The 16,173-nt window shown below is 40.9% G+C and overlaps 1 protein-coding gene across 1 annotated transcript in view; it reads right to left on the reverse strand.

Annotated features, from left to right (window-relative positions):
- Positions 1–3,829: 3,829 nt before the first annotated feature.
- Positions 3,830–16,173, reverse strand: part of DYTN (dystrotelin) — a 51,670-nt gene continuing 39,326 nt past the window's right edge. The window contains exons 10-12 of the mRNA XM_015085410.2: positions 11,940–12,099; positions 9,045–9,549; positions 3,830–3,933 (exon numbers count right to left, since the gene is read on the reverse strand). Of these exons, the coding sequence (XP_014940896.2) occupies positions 3,830–3,933; positions 9,045–9,549; positions 11,940–12,099 (769 nt within the window). The remainder of the gene's footprint in view (positions 3,934–9,044; positions 9,550–11,939; positions 12,100–16,173) is intronic.

Raw genomic sequence — 16,173 nt, forward strand, 5'->3', positions numbered from 1 at the left:
AGGCTCTAGATTGTCAGCACAGAACCCCACTTGGGGCTCAAACTCGGAATGGTGAGATGATGACCTGGGCCGAAGTCTGATGCTCAACCAACTGAGCCACGCAGTCGCCCCATATTTCAATATTTTATATTACCATTACTGACAATCTAAACTCTAAGAAAAGAACAGTAAGTATAAGTATCTTTCAATTAGCCTATTTTCTATTTGATTAAATAATAAAACCTTATAGGTGGTTAGTTACACTTTGCACTGCAAAGCAAACTAAAAGTAAAATGAACAGTATTATAATAAAGGAATCCATAAAAATTTTTTTCCTGAAAAGTGACCAGACCCAAATGAGGTTCATTACAGAGAAGTTCAATGAGCAAATTTATTTGAGATCCAGACACAATGTGATTTTTTTTTATATCTAACTACTTCATCTCTCCAATTGTACTATATAACCAATGCTTGACAACCAGTTTGAATTTCAGATATGTTAACAATTGACTTGCTTTTTCCAGATCTAAAGGAAGCTTCAGGAAATGTTTTCACTGAAGGTTTAGGTCCTCCTTAAACTAAAAATCTTATCCAAAGGGTTATCAGAAGACAGCCACAACTGAGAATTAAACAAGTCCTAACAGGTGAAGTGAGTCCGAGGAAGGAACTGGCTTTTCCTTGTTAACCTTCAGCTCTTCTTTGTTAAGAGAATGAGCACATTAAAAACTGCCACTTTATCATTTCTTTAAAAACATTTTTTAAAAATATTTATTTATTTTAAGAGAGAGACAGAGCATAAGGCGGGGATGGGCAGAGAGAGGGAGACACAGAACTTGAAGCAGGCTCCAGGCTCTGGCTGTCAACACAAAGCCCGAACTCACAAATTGCAAGATCACGACCTGAGCCAAAGTTGGCCGCTTAACCGACTGAGCCACCCAGGCGCCCCTACATAGGCTTACAGTATTGCTTTCATGCCCCTCTCTCTAATACCTTTTATCACATTCTTAAAAGCCATCTCTTACAAATCATTATTATCTTATTATTATCTTATTATCTTATTATCTCTTACAAATCATTGAAGAAATACCCCTCTTGCTTACAGAAAAGCCTGCCCGTGGCTCCCCCATCACCTTGGTGCTCTACAACTGGGGCTGACAATTTTTTCTGTAAAGGATCAGATAGTAACTATCATATGCCGGTAGGTCATCTAGTGTCTGTTGCAATGAATCATCAACTCCACTTTTGTAGAATAAAAGTAACCATAGACACTATGTGAATGAATGAGCGTGGTGATGTTCTAATAAAACTTTGCCTGTGGACAATGAAATCTGAATCCATATCACTTCTAAGTGTCACGGCATATTCTTCTTCTTTTGACTCTTTCAACCATTTTTGAAAATGTAATAACTACTCTTAGCTCATAGCTCGGACAAAACAGGCAGTCGGCAGGGTTTGGCCTGTGGGCTGTAGTTTGCTGATCTGTGTTGTAGGGGATGCTTATTAAACTTGTAAGGAATAAGTTGGGAGAAAGTGAGAAGAAGAGCGAAAAACAGCAAAATAAAAAAATTGTGATAGGCTAAAGAGCAAATATTAGCATGAGGTTGAACAGGGATAACCCACTCTTAATCCTATGTAAATGGCCATCATTTTCTTCTGGGACAGTACTAGAAATTACAGATCATATAAATAAAAATCCATGACTCTCTGAATGCAACATGGGTTGCACATCCAGACAATATCCATAAGACTGGACTCGTAGCAATATTTATTGAGAGAAAATACAGGGTAGAGTAGAGGCCCAGAAGCTGGGTTCAAATCTCAACTTCATCAACTACTGGCCAAGCAACTTTTGACAAGTTATTGAACCTCTTTGTGCCATAGTTTCCTCATAAAATGAGATATCTATTTGCTAGTTTTGTTGTGAGGAGTAAATGAGTTGGTACTTACAAGGTGCTTAGAAACTAAGTACTCTAATAGTAAAAAAAAAAAATGTTAGCTATTACTTTGGACATTATTAAATGAAGCATCTATACTGGCGGATAGGTACATTAGCCAAACGCATTGGGTGCGGGATTTTAGTGAGAAATGTTCACGTTTTAAAAACAAAATGATTTTGAGATCATCATTGGTTCATATACAGTTATAAAAAATAATACAGAGACATCCTGTATACTCTTCATCCAGTTCCCCCAATGGTAACATCTTGCATAATTATAGTACAATAATGCAACCAGGAAATCAACATTGGTACAATCCACAAAGTTTATCCAGATTTCATCAGTTTTGCATATACTTGATTGTGTGTGTGTGTGTGTGTGTGTGTGTGTGTGTATTTAGTTCTTTGACAAGCCTGGTCTCCATCAGGAGCATCATCTCACATGAAAAAAATGCTCATTTCTTTCAATTATCAGGGAAATACAAATCAAAACTACAATGAGATACCACCTCACACGTGTCAGAAAAGCTAACATTAACAACTCAGGCAACAACAGATGCTGATGAAGATGCAGAGAAAGAGGATCTCATTTGCATTGCTGGTGGGAATGCAAACTGGTGCAGCCACTCTGGAAAACAGCATGGAGGTTCCTCAAGAAGTTAAAACTAGAACTACCCCATGACCCAGCAATTGCACTACTAGGCATTTATCCACGGGATACAGGTGTGCTGTTTTGAAGGGACACATGCACCCCCATGTTTATAGCAGCACTATCAACAATAGCCAAAGTATGGAAAGAGCCCACATGTCCATTGACAGGTGAATGGATAAAGAAGGTGTGGTGTGTGTGTGTTTATATATATATATACACACAATGGAGTAATAACTGGCAATCAAAAAGAATGAAATCTTGCCATTTGCAACAATGTGGATGGAACTAGAGGGTATTATGCTAAGCGATATTAGTCAGAGAAAGACAAATATCATATGACTTCACTCATATAGAATTTAAGATACGAAACAGATGAACATAAGGGAAGGGAGGAAAAATAATATAAAAACAGGGAGGGGGACAAGAGACTCTTAAATACAGAGAACAAACGGAGGGTTGGTGGAGGCATTGTGGGTGGGGGGATGAGCTCAATGGGTAATGGGCACTAAGGAAGACACTTGTTGGGATGAGCACTGGGTGTTATACATAGGGAATGAATCACTGGAATCTGCTCCTGAAATCATTCTTGCACTATATGATAACTAACTTGGATGTAAATTTAAAAATAAAAAATAAATTTAAAAAAGAAAGATATTGGGGCGCCTGGGTGGCGCAGTCGGTTAAGCGTCCAACTTCAGCCAGGTCACGATCTCGCGGTCCGTGAGTTCGAGCCCCATGTCAGGCTCTGGGCTGATGGCTCGGAGCCTGGAGCCTGTTTCCGATTCTGTGTCTCCCTCTCTCTCTGCCCCTCCCCCGTTCATGCTCTGTCTCTCTCTGTCCCAAAAATAAATAAAAACGTTGAAAAAAAATTAAAAAAAAGAAAGATATTAATACGGGCCAAAAAAAAAGAAAATACAGTCATCAATTCACTAAGTGCTACTTGAAGAAGACAGTTGCATTAATTCATGTAGATCACACACTGGAATATCACTAATAAGGTATTCGAATGAATAATGTCCCTCTATCGGAAACCCAATACACCTAGATTTGACTTGGCCTTTTTTTTCCTTTGCCCTCACTCCCGGGGCTTTAGTCTGAACTGCAGGACTGAGATACGTGAGTAGGGAGATGAAAAAAATAAAACTTATTTTCTTCACATTTCACACCAGATTATGGAGAGGTAAAAGGCTTAATTCTTTTAGTATAGATTCTGAAAATATGTTTCATCATCATCCAAGGGGTCCTTGGGCCTGGACTCCTTATCACTTCAAGTTGGACGAAGTGATTTGATCGACAAGGGCAGAGAAGGCCCTGCACAGCCGCTCAGCTCCACAATACAGGTCCATGTTTACCGAAGATTGCGGGCCTGAAATCAACAAACAGGAGAGTCCTTCAGAGAAAGCACTTACAGGTTCCTAAGCTGATCGTGCCAAAGTTCTAGCATGGAGAAGAAATAGAAACCATCGCTCCCCCATCCCTGTTGACAATGCCCTTTCTCTAGGCTACCTGGAAAATAAGATGGCTGTTATTTGCCATGATCGATTACTAATACAACTTGGTCGTGGGTTCTTAAAGGACATTCCCATGACTCTGAGCGATAGTCTGAGGAGCCAGAAATCCCACTGTAGAGCAGAGGTTTTTCAAACTCTGGTGTATATCAGAATCACCTGGACAGTGTTAAAACAGGTTTCTAGGTCCTCCCTTAAGAGTTCTGATTTGGTACATGTGATGGTTAATTTTATGCCTCAACTTGATTGGCTACTGGTGCTCAGATATTTGGTCAAACATTGTTCTGGGTGTGCTGTAGGAGTGTTTCTGGATGACATTAACATTTGAATCTGCAGACTAACCACAGCAGATTGCCTTGCCTAATGTGGATGGACCTCATTCAATCAATTGAAGGGCTGAATTAAGCAAAAAGGCTAAGTAAGAGAAGTCTTTCGGCCTGACTGCCTCGCAGCTGGAACATGAGTTTTCTTCTGCCTTCGGATTCCAGTTGAAAGATCACCGTTTCCAGCAGTCTCCAGCCTGCCAGCTTTTGCACTAGAACCACACCCGCTGGTTCTTCTAGGTCTCCAGTTTGCTGACAGTCGATCTTGGGACTTGCCAGCCTCCATAATCACATAAGCCAATTTCTTAAAAATAAGTCTCTTTCTATATTACACCCTGTTGGTTCTGTTTCTCTGGAGCTCCCTAATAGAGTATATCAGGGATGGGGCCCAAGAATTTGTATTGCTAACATGGTCATAGGTGAGTCTGATGCCGTTGGTCTAGGGACCATGCTGTGAGAACCTCTGCTGTTTGGCTACTGATGAATAGTTTGAGCGGTGCCCTATGAAAAAAAAAAAAAGCAAAAGCAAGAACAATATAACTTATGTTGAGAAAGGAAAGACATACAACCATACAGAGAAAAATTTCCTGTTCCTGCACTGTAAGGTAAATTCCTTTGCTGCAAGCTTGAGCAAATCGTTTGCTACTGATTTTCAACCCAGCATTTGGAATTTAAGGAGGCTTGGGGAACCTCTTCTACATGCTTTCTATTAAACTCTCATAGTCTCTTGAAATTCTGTTATCCTATCGTGATAATGAACGACTCTATTCAGCTAATGTGCACAACTGCCTAATTGACCATTAGGCTTACTGCGTTAGTCTTATCTTTTAAGTAATTTAAAGTTCATCTTAATTTCCAAACTGTGTTGACTCCTTAGCGCAGCTCCAATCTAAAAGAATAGTCAGCGACAGTGAGGCAGGGAAACGGAAGAGACCCTGTGAAAGAAAAAGCTGTGTTTTTCTTTTCCCCCTTCACTTCTTTTCCCGCTTCTATTCTTGCTAGGACCTGCACCCCCCACCCTACACATGCCTTAATGTGTGTCCTCCTTGTAAGGGACAAAGAGATAATGATGTCTTTGGGGTCTTCCAGCATAATAGATGGTATCTAAGGAATGACAGGGCAGAGCCATCATGTGCCTTTTCCAGACCACTGGTGCTAGATTATCTATCTTGATGCCAAGATTCCCTGGCTTCAGGGAATAAGTGCCTTACGATGGACACCTGCACTCTGTCCTTGTTCTGACCGGTTCCTGTGTGCCCGAGAGGACACGTGCACTGACTACAATTGCCAATAAAACCCCCAGACCTGAAGCAAAGATGAGACTCCCTCTCTTCCTTTCCAAATCTCTCAGACTCTCCATCTGTACCTCGCTCTTTATATCTTCAATAAATTCTGCTTTCACCTCCTGCTGGCTTGCATTTGATTTTCATCCTGCGTGAAGCCACGGACTCTCTTGGCAGGTCCTCAGGACCCGCTCTGGGTCCTCGGACCCAGCCTGCCTACATCACTAGGATGATCACAACACTGGGTAAATACGTTGACACTGAGTAAACCTTAGCCTGTTACAAACAATGGGACTTCCTAATTTTCCAGAGAATTCTCAAATTAAAAAAAAAACAAAACTGGGACAGTAAGATGATCAAAAACTTCCTGCTGTTACTTGATGCATCCGTGACAGAGAAAGAAAACAAAGGTAGCCAACACCCTAATTTAGTTTGTTGGCCTTTCCACACCTTCATCAGTGTGGTTATCACACTTCTGGCCCTGTTATGCCCTTTTGGTGTAATTTTGGCAAGCATGCAGAGATTATGCATAAATGACGGAGTGTACTTTTATAACCCATATCACCAATGGCTAAGAAGAATTTGCGAACAAGATCGTATTCAAAACCAGATTGAATAAAGATATAAACTTACTTAGAAATATTTCAGTGAGGAGTGACAAGGTTTAGGAAATGCAAATAGCCATGAAGATTAACATAGATCCTCTGCTTGAAAGCATTAAGGAAACAGGGCTGCTCGAAAAGAAATAAGACTCTAAATCTTGTCAATTAGCATTTGTGGGATCATCCTGAAGTATGCACTACCATAATAACAAAAAGGGAAAATGTGTGCTCTCTTGCTAACATCCTAAGCACTTTTGTATACCTCCGGTAGAAACATCCTAATGATTCTCCTTAAATTAATTTTTTGAGACATACTTTTTTTTTTTGGTATATTCCACAAGATTGGACAACGCTACCTGCATCTCTACACATTATTGCATCATCGAAATGTAGAAATAAGCTTTACCCTTTCGTGATTTTCCTTTTAATGATATAATCACGTGTGTATACGTATATATGTATGATTTTTATATATAGACTTTGATAAAGGAAATTAAAATACGCATGCATCTTTTAGTTTTAGGTATCAAACTGCACAAGTGTTGGGATAATGTCTTCCCAATGTGTGTACTAGACCTAGCTTATTAGTGATCCGGAACGTGCAACACAGCCTGCTACATTTGCAAGGGCTATGAGGAATCAACAGCCCTAATAAGTTCAGTTGGAGAAACAAAACAAAAAATAAAAATGAGATGAAGATATCAAAGACTGGAAGATTTTTCTAGAATAAAAGCCAAATTTTTACGTGAAATTTTCCTGAAACCTTCAAGTGGATGTTGACTTTGCTTTGAGTACTCGTCATGACCTCAGTGAAGTTAAAGTGGAAACACAGTGGGTGGAATCTTGTGCCGGCCTCAGAATCAAGCACAAGGAGTTCTCATCCTGTCTTTATCTCAGGCAGTCTGAGCATGCTTTCGGCATCTTGGTAATCGTGTGTTCTCTAATGCAAGGATTATAACTCCAACTCTTCTCACAGCGGAGATTTTCAGAATCACCAAATAATTACTTTATTGACTTGTTTCTACCAACTTCAGTATACGACCGACATTATGATGTACTGATTTTCCAGCTCACCGACTGTTACGGGTTGGATTGTGTCTCTTCCCAAATTCATATGTGGGTGTCCTAACCCCAGGACCTCAGAGTGTGAATATATTTGGAAACAGCTTCTTTAAAGAGTTAATTAAATTAAAATGAAGTTATACGGGCAGATCCTAATCCAATAGGAGTAGTATCTTTATAAAAAGAGCAAATTTGGATAGGGATGCCCACAGAGGGATACCTTGATCTCAGACTTCAGCCTTCAGGCCTGTGAGAAAATTAATTTGTGATGTTTGAGCTACCCACTCCGTGGTAGGTGCTTTGTTATGGCAGCTCTAAAACACTCACACGCCGATTCGGAAATATTTTGAGAAGCCCTCCTCACACATCTCTAGATGGTCACTCAAACACAAAAGATCTTAGGCTTTCAAAAAGGACATGGATATAGATATGGGGATAATATTAAGGCAACAAAACACTATAAATAAGATGGCACCAGGCCAAAACAGAAGAAATAACTATAGTAGAGAGCCTTTTAAATTTTAAAATTAAAATTTTAAGCTAAATTTTAACTGAATTTTCAAAAAGATTTTTATTTTTTATTATTTTTTTTTCAAGATTTTTTTAAAAAGAGCCTTCAGAATTTAGCAAGGAGTCATAGCTTATGAAGAAGATGATGATCATAATGATGGTACTACTTACGTTGTAGAAACTTAATCAATTGTCTTCTGGAAGAACATCATTATTACCCCCATTTATTTATTTATTTATTTATTTTTTCCCAATATATGTAGTTTATTGTCAAATTGGTTTCCATACAACACCCAGTGCTCATCCCAAAAGGTGCCCTCCTCAATACCCATTACCCACCCTCTCCTCCCTCCCACCCCCCATCAACCCTCAGTTCTCAGTTTTTAAGAGTCTCTTATGCTTTATTATTACCCCCATTTTTAAATGGTAATGTCAGGCTGCCCAATTATATTTGTGGCAGTACTATTGATAATAATAAGAGCAATAACAAAATTATCTATTTTTTGTTATTTACTTCTCTTCTATAATTTAATACTTTATAATGGAAATGCTTTCTAATTTAAATTTCACGTAAAAACTTGGCTTCTCTTCTAGGAGAGTCTTTTGGTCTTTGACATCTTCGTATCGTTTTTATTTTTTGCTTTTGTTTCTCCAGTTTAGCTATGAAAGCTGCTTATTTCTAAAGTGTTTGTGGCTATTTACTATTATGGAATGCTAGGATTGTGCCAGACGCTATAGTAAAATCTCTTACGGTCTATCACCTTTAGTGCTCACAAAAACCTTGTAAATTGGGCAACTCTAGACCTCAAATTCAGAGATGCTACTGATGTCCAAACGATTCACAACTCTGACTCTTACTCACTAGATGAATTGTAGCTGTTGGGATAATGTTATAAAATAAAAGGCAGCCTGAGGGCGCCTGGGTGGCTCAGTCGGTTAAGTGTCCTACTTCGGCTCAGGTCATGATCTCACGGTTCGTGGGCTCAAGCCCCACATCAGGTTCTGTGCTGACAGCTCAGAGCCTGGAGCCTGCTTTGGATTCTGTGTCTCCCTCTCTCTCTGCCCCTCCCCCACTCGCGCTCTGTCTCCCTCTGTCTCAAAAATAAACATTACAAAAAAATTTTTTTTTTTAAAAAGGCAGCCTGAATCCTTGGCCGTTAACTTTCTCCAATGATTGTGAAAATCTTACCTGGTGGCACTTCTAGAGTGAAGGCATCTGTAAGTTTTGACAACAGTTCTTGCCGTTCCTTTTCCTCTAGCTCATCCTTTCCCTCCTGGATGTTAGGCATCTCTTTTCTGTCTGCAGTTGCCAGAGCATGACTGCTCATTTCAGGAGCCATATGGGGGGTGTCCTGCAGCAATCCTTCCTGAGAACCGGGTAAGGAGCTAAAGATTTCCTTTGAGGTCTTTCGTGCTTGGCTTTGTGCCTTGCTGTTTTGTGTTGACTTCAGCGGCAAAAGGGCCTCTGGGGATTCTGAATTTGGTACAGCACGCTCTGCATTTGCTTGACTTTGGTGACTTTTGTCAATCATGGTTGGGTAAGCGAAAGGTTCCCATTCTGAACAGGCTTCAGTGGCATTTGTGACCTGGGAAGAATCTCCTCCCCTCCAAAACCTTCCATCCTTTCCGTGGTCACCCTTGGAAATCGTATTTTGACAGGAAGAAGATGAAGGGTGGAGTGGCTGCAACATTGCCTGGGTAAAGAAAACTTCATGAAGAAATCAACCTTTATCGTACCCTTTTCATAAATACATTACGTTTTAATCTCCTAATCGGAAATTTTAATGCAAGATTTTTTTTCTCTTTTCTAAATCATTTATTATTGATTTTATTTTATGCTGTTAATTCAATGTCCCTCTAAAACCAGCTACAAAAAGGACAGCAGTTCAGATTCTAAAATATCACAAGAACTTGGGAAAATTCTAGGTCCTAAATGTTCAGGTTCTAAAACTATCATAAGGAATTTCTGAGAACATCAGGATACCTTGAATTGTAGCTAAAATGTATTACAATAAAACACGTTCAGAATGATCCATCTAGCTAGGTATGTTGGGGGGCTTATAATAAGCCATGGGTATAGAATCTAGGGGGTGTGCACCCTATAAAGCACAATTCCCAAAGTGTGGTCCACAGATTCTTGGAAATCCCTAAGACCTTCTTAGAGGTCTGTGAGGTCAAAATTATTTGCCCAATGATACTTAGATATTATTTGCCTGTTCACTGTGTTGACATTTGCCCCGAGGGTACAGAGTCAAAAGTAAGGCTAAAGTAAGTAAGGCTAACACCGTTGGTGCCTTGGTACAAATCAAGGCAGCACCAAAGAGTGCTACTAGTCAGTAGTGTTCTTCACAATTATGCTCTTGCAGCTAAAATAAATAAAAATAAAATAAAAGTATTCTTGGTGGCATAACAAACATTTTCAGTTTTCTTAGTTATGACATGTATTTTGTAGGATGAAAAATGTACATGATGACATGTATTTTGTAGAATACATGTATGACATGTATTGTGTAGGATGAAATGGGAAGTGTGCAAAATACTTCTAATGTTACTGAAACACAAAAGTTGCCTTTTGGGTGAAAGGATGGACTTGCAGACTGTTATGCAGACTTGGAAGTCTGGCAAACGTTTTCCAAAAATAGGTGAAGTGAGATTGTCACAGTAAGGAAGCAATTCACAGTATGTATTGTCAATTTCAACAGGTGAGGCTTGTAGCAGAAACCAGATTTTAGAAAACTCGGATCTACCACCATGTGCATGATACCTTTCCAACTCGGAAAGACTTTCCTGATGAGCTTAATGGTGGTATTAATGAATGTGATTTGGAGGGGGGAGGGGGGGTGGAGGAGGAAGGGTGGGTATTGTATAATGGGAGGCAAGAAGTTTGGCTTAGCTCAGCGAACTTCCAAATTACCAGTGTATCGTGCTCCAATATCATGCATGGGTAGAAGCTTCATTCGAAGAGCACAACACAACATTGTATTTTAAAGAAACAAGAGTGAGAGAGCGATGGTTTCAGATTCAAGGTTGCAACTCTCCTTTAAGAAACAATCACTTGTGTTTCGGTGCACTTCCAACGAAAAAAAAGATCTCTAATGATTTGAAAAGACTTTATTCAAACATTTTTCTCTTTTCCAACTGCAAATCTCTATAAGACCAGATATCTTCATATACTTCAATAAAACATCTTGAATGAAGCAGTGAAGTCATGTCTTCTATTTATTTATTTACTTACTTATTTATTTAATTAAAAAATTTAATGTTTATTTACATTTTTTTAATGTTTACTTTTGACAGAGAGAGAGAGTGAGAGAGAGAGAGAGAGAACAAGAGAAACAGAGTGTGAGATGGTGAGGGGCAGAGAGAGAGACAGAGGGAGACACAGAATAGAATCTGAAGCAGGCTCCCGGCTCTGCACTATCAGCACAGAGCCCGACACAGGGCTCGAACCCGTGAACCATGAGATCATGCCCTGAGCTGATGTCAGACGCTTAACGAACTGACCCACCCAGGCGCCCCGTGGCATGTCTTTTATTAAGCCAGATATTAAAGAAATTTGTTTAAAAATGTGAAACAATGCCACTATTCTAAGGTTTTTTTTTTAAATATATAGTTACTATTTAAAATTGTTCCCTATGTAATGGGTTTACTACATTTTTAAATTCAGTAATAAACTTTTAAGCCACCTCTCGCTTTTATTTTTGATCATGGTAAAGAGCAATAGATATAACCTACAAAAGCTCCTTGGGATCCTCAAATTTTTTTTAAGAATGTAAAAAGGATGCAGAGACCAAAAGGCTAATCAGTGCTGTAAAGGACCACTTTGCTCTAGATCTATAGTTTCTAAATGGCACTGATAACCACACCAGCCACCAATTCTCCCAATGGCATTGTCTTCAGGAAGGGGAAGGACACAGTCTGGAAGATAAGAGTGGGAGGAGTGAGGGAAGGTAGAGAGGAGGCAGGAAAGAGAAGCGGTTGATCAGAGTGAGGTGAGAAGCTTCAGGCAGAAGTCCCTCCACTGACCAGAGGATTTGAGGTCAGATTTCTGGACGGTCCAGATGGCATCTCCCACACTGCCTACCTGTAGATGCTGCCCCATCTGCTGTAGCTGGGTCCACAGACTATCCTGGTTGGCCGTGAGTTGGTGAATCTTTGTTTCAAATCGGCAACTTTTTTCTTTCTGGGCGGCATATATGGCTTGCACCTTGTCTTTGTATCGGTTTAACTGTTTTTTAAGGACTCTGCAAAGAGGACAGGTTTGTGTGAGTAGGAAGGGCAAGAGGCCAGCACACTCACCAGAGCCCTAGCAAGATGTACCGTGAGTCCTCTCTGTGGGAAAAGATACTGGAGGAGCCTGTGCCTTGACTATTACTTAACCTTGATCAATGCTGTTTTATACTGTTTGACTATATGGTCACCATATACCACTGCCTTTTACGTCTCTTATATATACACACAATTCCATTAAGAATTTCATTGGCATTAGAGGTGTTTTAGAAAACTCATCATGCGTGTTATGGATTGCTTTTGACAGCATACCTTCACTAGCTAGTTGCATTTGAAATTTGACCTTATTCATTATCCTTTTGTCTGGAATCACTCCATTTAGAAGGACAGTATACATGTCATGGCTAAACACCTAGCAGGGCAGGGAGGGACCAGGACAGGGAGGGGACAACGAGGCAGGCAATTCATGAATTGTGGGTCTGTTTTGGTTTCTCTTCCTAAATGCAGTTGTTCATGGGTTTAAGAAAAAACCAGGCAGTCAGGGCAATTCTTTTATTTAAAAAAAAAAATATTTTTTTTTTAACATTTATTTATTTTTGAGACAGAGAGAGACAGAGCATGAATGGGGGAGGGCCAGAGAGAGAGGGAGACACAGAATCTGAAACAGGCTCCAGGCTCTGAGCAGTCAGCACAGAGCCCGACGCGGGGCTCGAACTCACACACCGCGAGATCGTGACCTGAGCTGAAGTCGGAGGCTTAACCGACTGAGCCACCCAGGCGCCCCAGGGCAATTCTTTTAAAACACAAACCAGATCATGTCACTCCTCTGCTCAAAATCCTCCAAGGGTCTCCTTCCTTGTTTAGAATAAGCCAAAGTCCTTCAGAGGCAGACAAGGCCCAGCAGTTGGCCAAGAGCCCCCTTTCCTCTTTGGCCTCCCTCTGCTTCCCCTCTGGCTCACTCACTGCCAGCCACACAGAGCTCTTGGCTACTCTCAACACACCAGTCTGCCCTTTTGGTCCTTCTGCCTGGAACCCTCCTTCCTCTCCTCACCCTCTCACAGTCATTGCTCAACATTGCATTTTTAGTGAGGCCATCCCTGACTGCCTTACTTGATGAAATGTTCTGAATCTCTCTGTTAAGTCCATCCGGTCCAGTGTGTCATTCAAAGCTATTGTTTCCTTGTTGATTTTCTGCTTAGATGATGTATCCATTAGTGTAAGAGGAGCGTTAAAGTCCCCTATCAATGAGTTTCTTTATGTTTGTGATTAATTGATTTAGATATTTGGGTTCATTAAGTTAGGGGCATAAATATTTACAATTGTTAGATCTTCTTGGTGGACCTCTAAATTATGATATAATGCCCTTCTTCATCTCTTGTTACAGGGTTTGTTTTAAAATCTAGTTTGTCTGATATAAGCATTGCTACTTTGGCTTTCTTTTGATGTCCATTAGCGTGATAGATGGTTCTCCATCCCCTTACTTTCAGTCTGCAGGTGTCTTTACTGAAATGAGTCTCTTGTAGGCAGCATATAGATGAATCTTATTTTTTAATCCATTCTGATATCCTATGTCTTTTGACTGGAGCCTTTAGTTCATTTACATTCACGGTGATTATTGAAACATGAATTTAGTGTCTTTGTGTTATCTGTAGTGTTGGTGTTTCTGGTGATGATCTCTGGTCCTTTCTAGTCTTTGTTGCTTTTGGTCTTTTTTTTTTTTTCTCCACTCAAAGAGTGCCCCTTAAAATTTCTTGTAAGACTGGTTTAGTGGTCACAAATGCCTTTCATTTTTATTTGTCTGGAGAACTCTCTATTTCTCTTTCTATTTTGAATGACAGCCTTGCTGGATAAAGAATTCTTGGCTGCACATTTTTTCTGATTCAGCATGTTTGATATATCTTGCCACTCTTTTCTGGTCTGCCGAGTTTCTGTGGACAGATCTGCTGTGAACTGACCTGATCTGTCTTCCCTTGTAGGTTAGGGACTTCCCCCCCCCCCCCCCCCGCTGCTTTCTTTCCTTGTCTGTGTATTTTGTGAATTTGACTATGATATATCTTGGTGATGGCTGGCTTTTTTTGAGTTTAATGGGAGTTCTCTGTGCTTCTTGGATTTTGATGTCTGTGGCTTTCCCCAGATTAGGGAAGTTTTCAGTTATAACTTGCTCACATAAATCTTCTGCCCCTTTTTTCTCGCTTCATCTTCTGGGACACTTGTGATTTGAATGTTAGTACATTTTAATAAATTGCTGAGTTCCTTAAGGCTACCTTCATGACCACTGACCTGTGTTTTCCCCTTCTTTTCAGCTTCATTATTTCCATAATTTTACTTCTACTTCTATACCACAAATTCACTCCTCTGCCTCATCCATCCTCATTTTTATGGCCTCTGTGTGGGTTTGCATCTCAGTTATAGAATTTTTAATTTTGGCCTGATTAGATTTTAGTTCTTTTATCTCTGCAGAAAGGGATTCTCTGGTGATTTCTATGCTTTTTTCAATCACAGGTAGTATCCTTATAACTGTTGTTTTAAACTCTAGTTTGGCATCTTACTTATGTCTGCATTGATTAAATCCTTGGCTGTCATTTCTTCCTTTTCTTTCTTTAGAGGTAAATTCCTCCATATTGTCATTTTGGGGGGGAAACATAATAATAATAATAATAGAATAAAATAAAATAAAAATTGAAAACCTGAAAACATAAAATAAGGGAAGCTAGCTCGTAGGTGTGTTTTGGTCTGCTTGTTAAGAGAAGCTTGATAGAAAAAAGAGAAAGGAAGAGAGAAAAAAAATTAAAAATTAAAAAATAAAACAATTTTGCTCTTTCTGTATCCAAGAAATAAAAGAAAAGAAAAACAATAGAAAAAAACAAAACAAAACAGAAGCAGCAGCAACAACAAAAAACAAACAAACAAAACACCCAAATGAAGCTAGATCCAGTTTCCCCTAGAGCTGAAACTTTGCAGGAGTCTATGGTCAGTAGACTGAACTCGTGGAAGGGATCTAGGCTGGTCTTCTAAGGGAGGGGCCTGCCTCTACGGTTCTCAGTTCTCAAACCCACTTGCTTAGCCGAGAGGTGTCTGGAGGTCACAGCTGGGCAGGGCTTGGTGTAATGGCTCCATTCTCCACTTGGTGGCGCTGTATAGCGCACTGGGGTCAATCACTGTTGGTGGGCTAATAGCGAAAACGCCTTCACCATTCTCTCTAGTCTCCAGAGCAGGAAGTTCACACTCTCACAGGCATGCGATCAGTCACCCCTCCTGTGTCCCCACTTCCGCCAGCTCCCCATCTGCCCCCTGTCTATGTCCAAGCTGTTTGCCTACCAGGCGGTGCCTCTCTCCAAAATTTTTATCTCAGGCCTGGCTGTGTTTCAAAATCCCACCATTTAGAGACTCCAGCTGGTCAGACCTGCAGTGATCTTCTGGGGGAGGGTCTCCTCGCATTGTGGCTGGTGCCGCTTGTCCCAAGAAATAGTCATGTTACTGCGCGGTGGCAACAGATCAGAATTTATGGTAAATCACAACACCCGGCCGGGGCTAGGGTTTGCTGCCCACAGCTGGCATCTTTGTTCCTATACTGGTGACCTTGGCTAGATCGGAGGGAAGATGGCGGCGTAGGAGGACGCTGGGCTCACCGCGTCCTGCTGATCACTTAGATTCCACCTACACCTGCCTAAATAACCCAGAAATCCACCAGAAGACTAGCAGAACGGAGTCTCCCGAGCCAAGCGCAGACGAGAGGCCCACGGAAGAGGGTAAGAAGGGCGGAGAGGCGGTACGCGCTCCACGGACTGGCAGGAGGGAGCCGGAGTGGAGGGGTGGCCCGCTGGCATAGCAGAGCCCACGAGTCTGGCTGGCAAAAGCGGAGGGGCCAGGCGGAGTGTGTTCTGACAGCAAGCGGGACTTAACATCTGGAAGGTTATAAGTTAACAGCTCTGCTCCGAGAGTGGGAAGGCTGGAGGACAATGGGAGGGAGAGTTGCTGAGCCCCGGATGACAGAGCGCAGCTTGGCAGGGAACAAAGGCGCTCGCCAGTGCCATCTCCCTCACCCATTCCCCAGCCAAAATCCCAAAGGGAACCAGTTCCTGCCAGGG

The sequence above is a fragment of the Acinonyx jubatus genome, chromosome C1 (genome assembly GCF_027475565.1).
Source record: "Acinonyx jubatus isolate Ajub_Pintada_27869175 chromosome C1, VMU_Ajub_asm_v1.0, whole genome shotgun sequence".
In the NCBI taxonomy this organism is placed as follows: Eukaryota; Metazoa; Chordata; class Mammalia; order Carnivora; family Felidae; genus Acinonyx; species Acinonyx jubatus.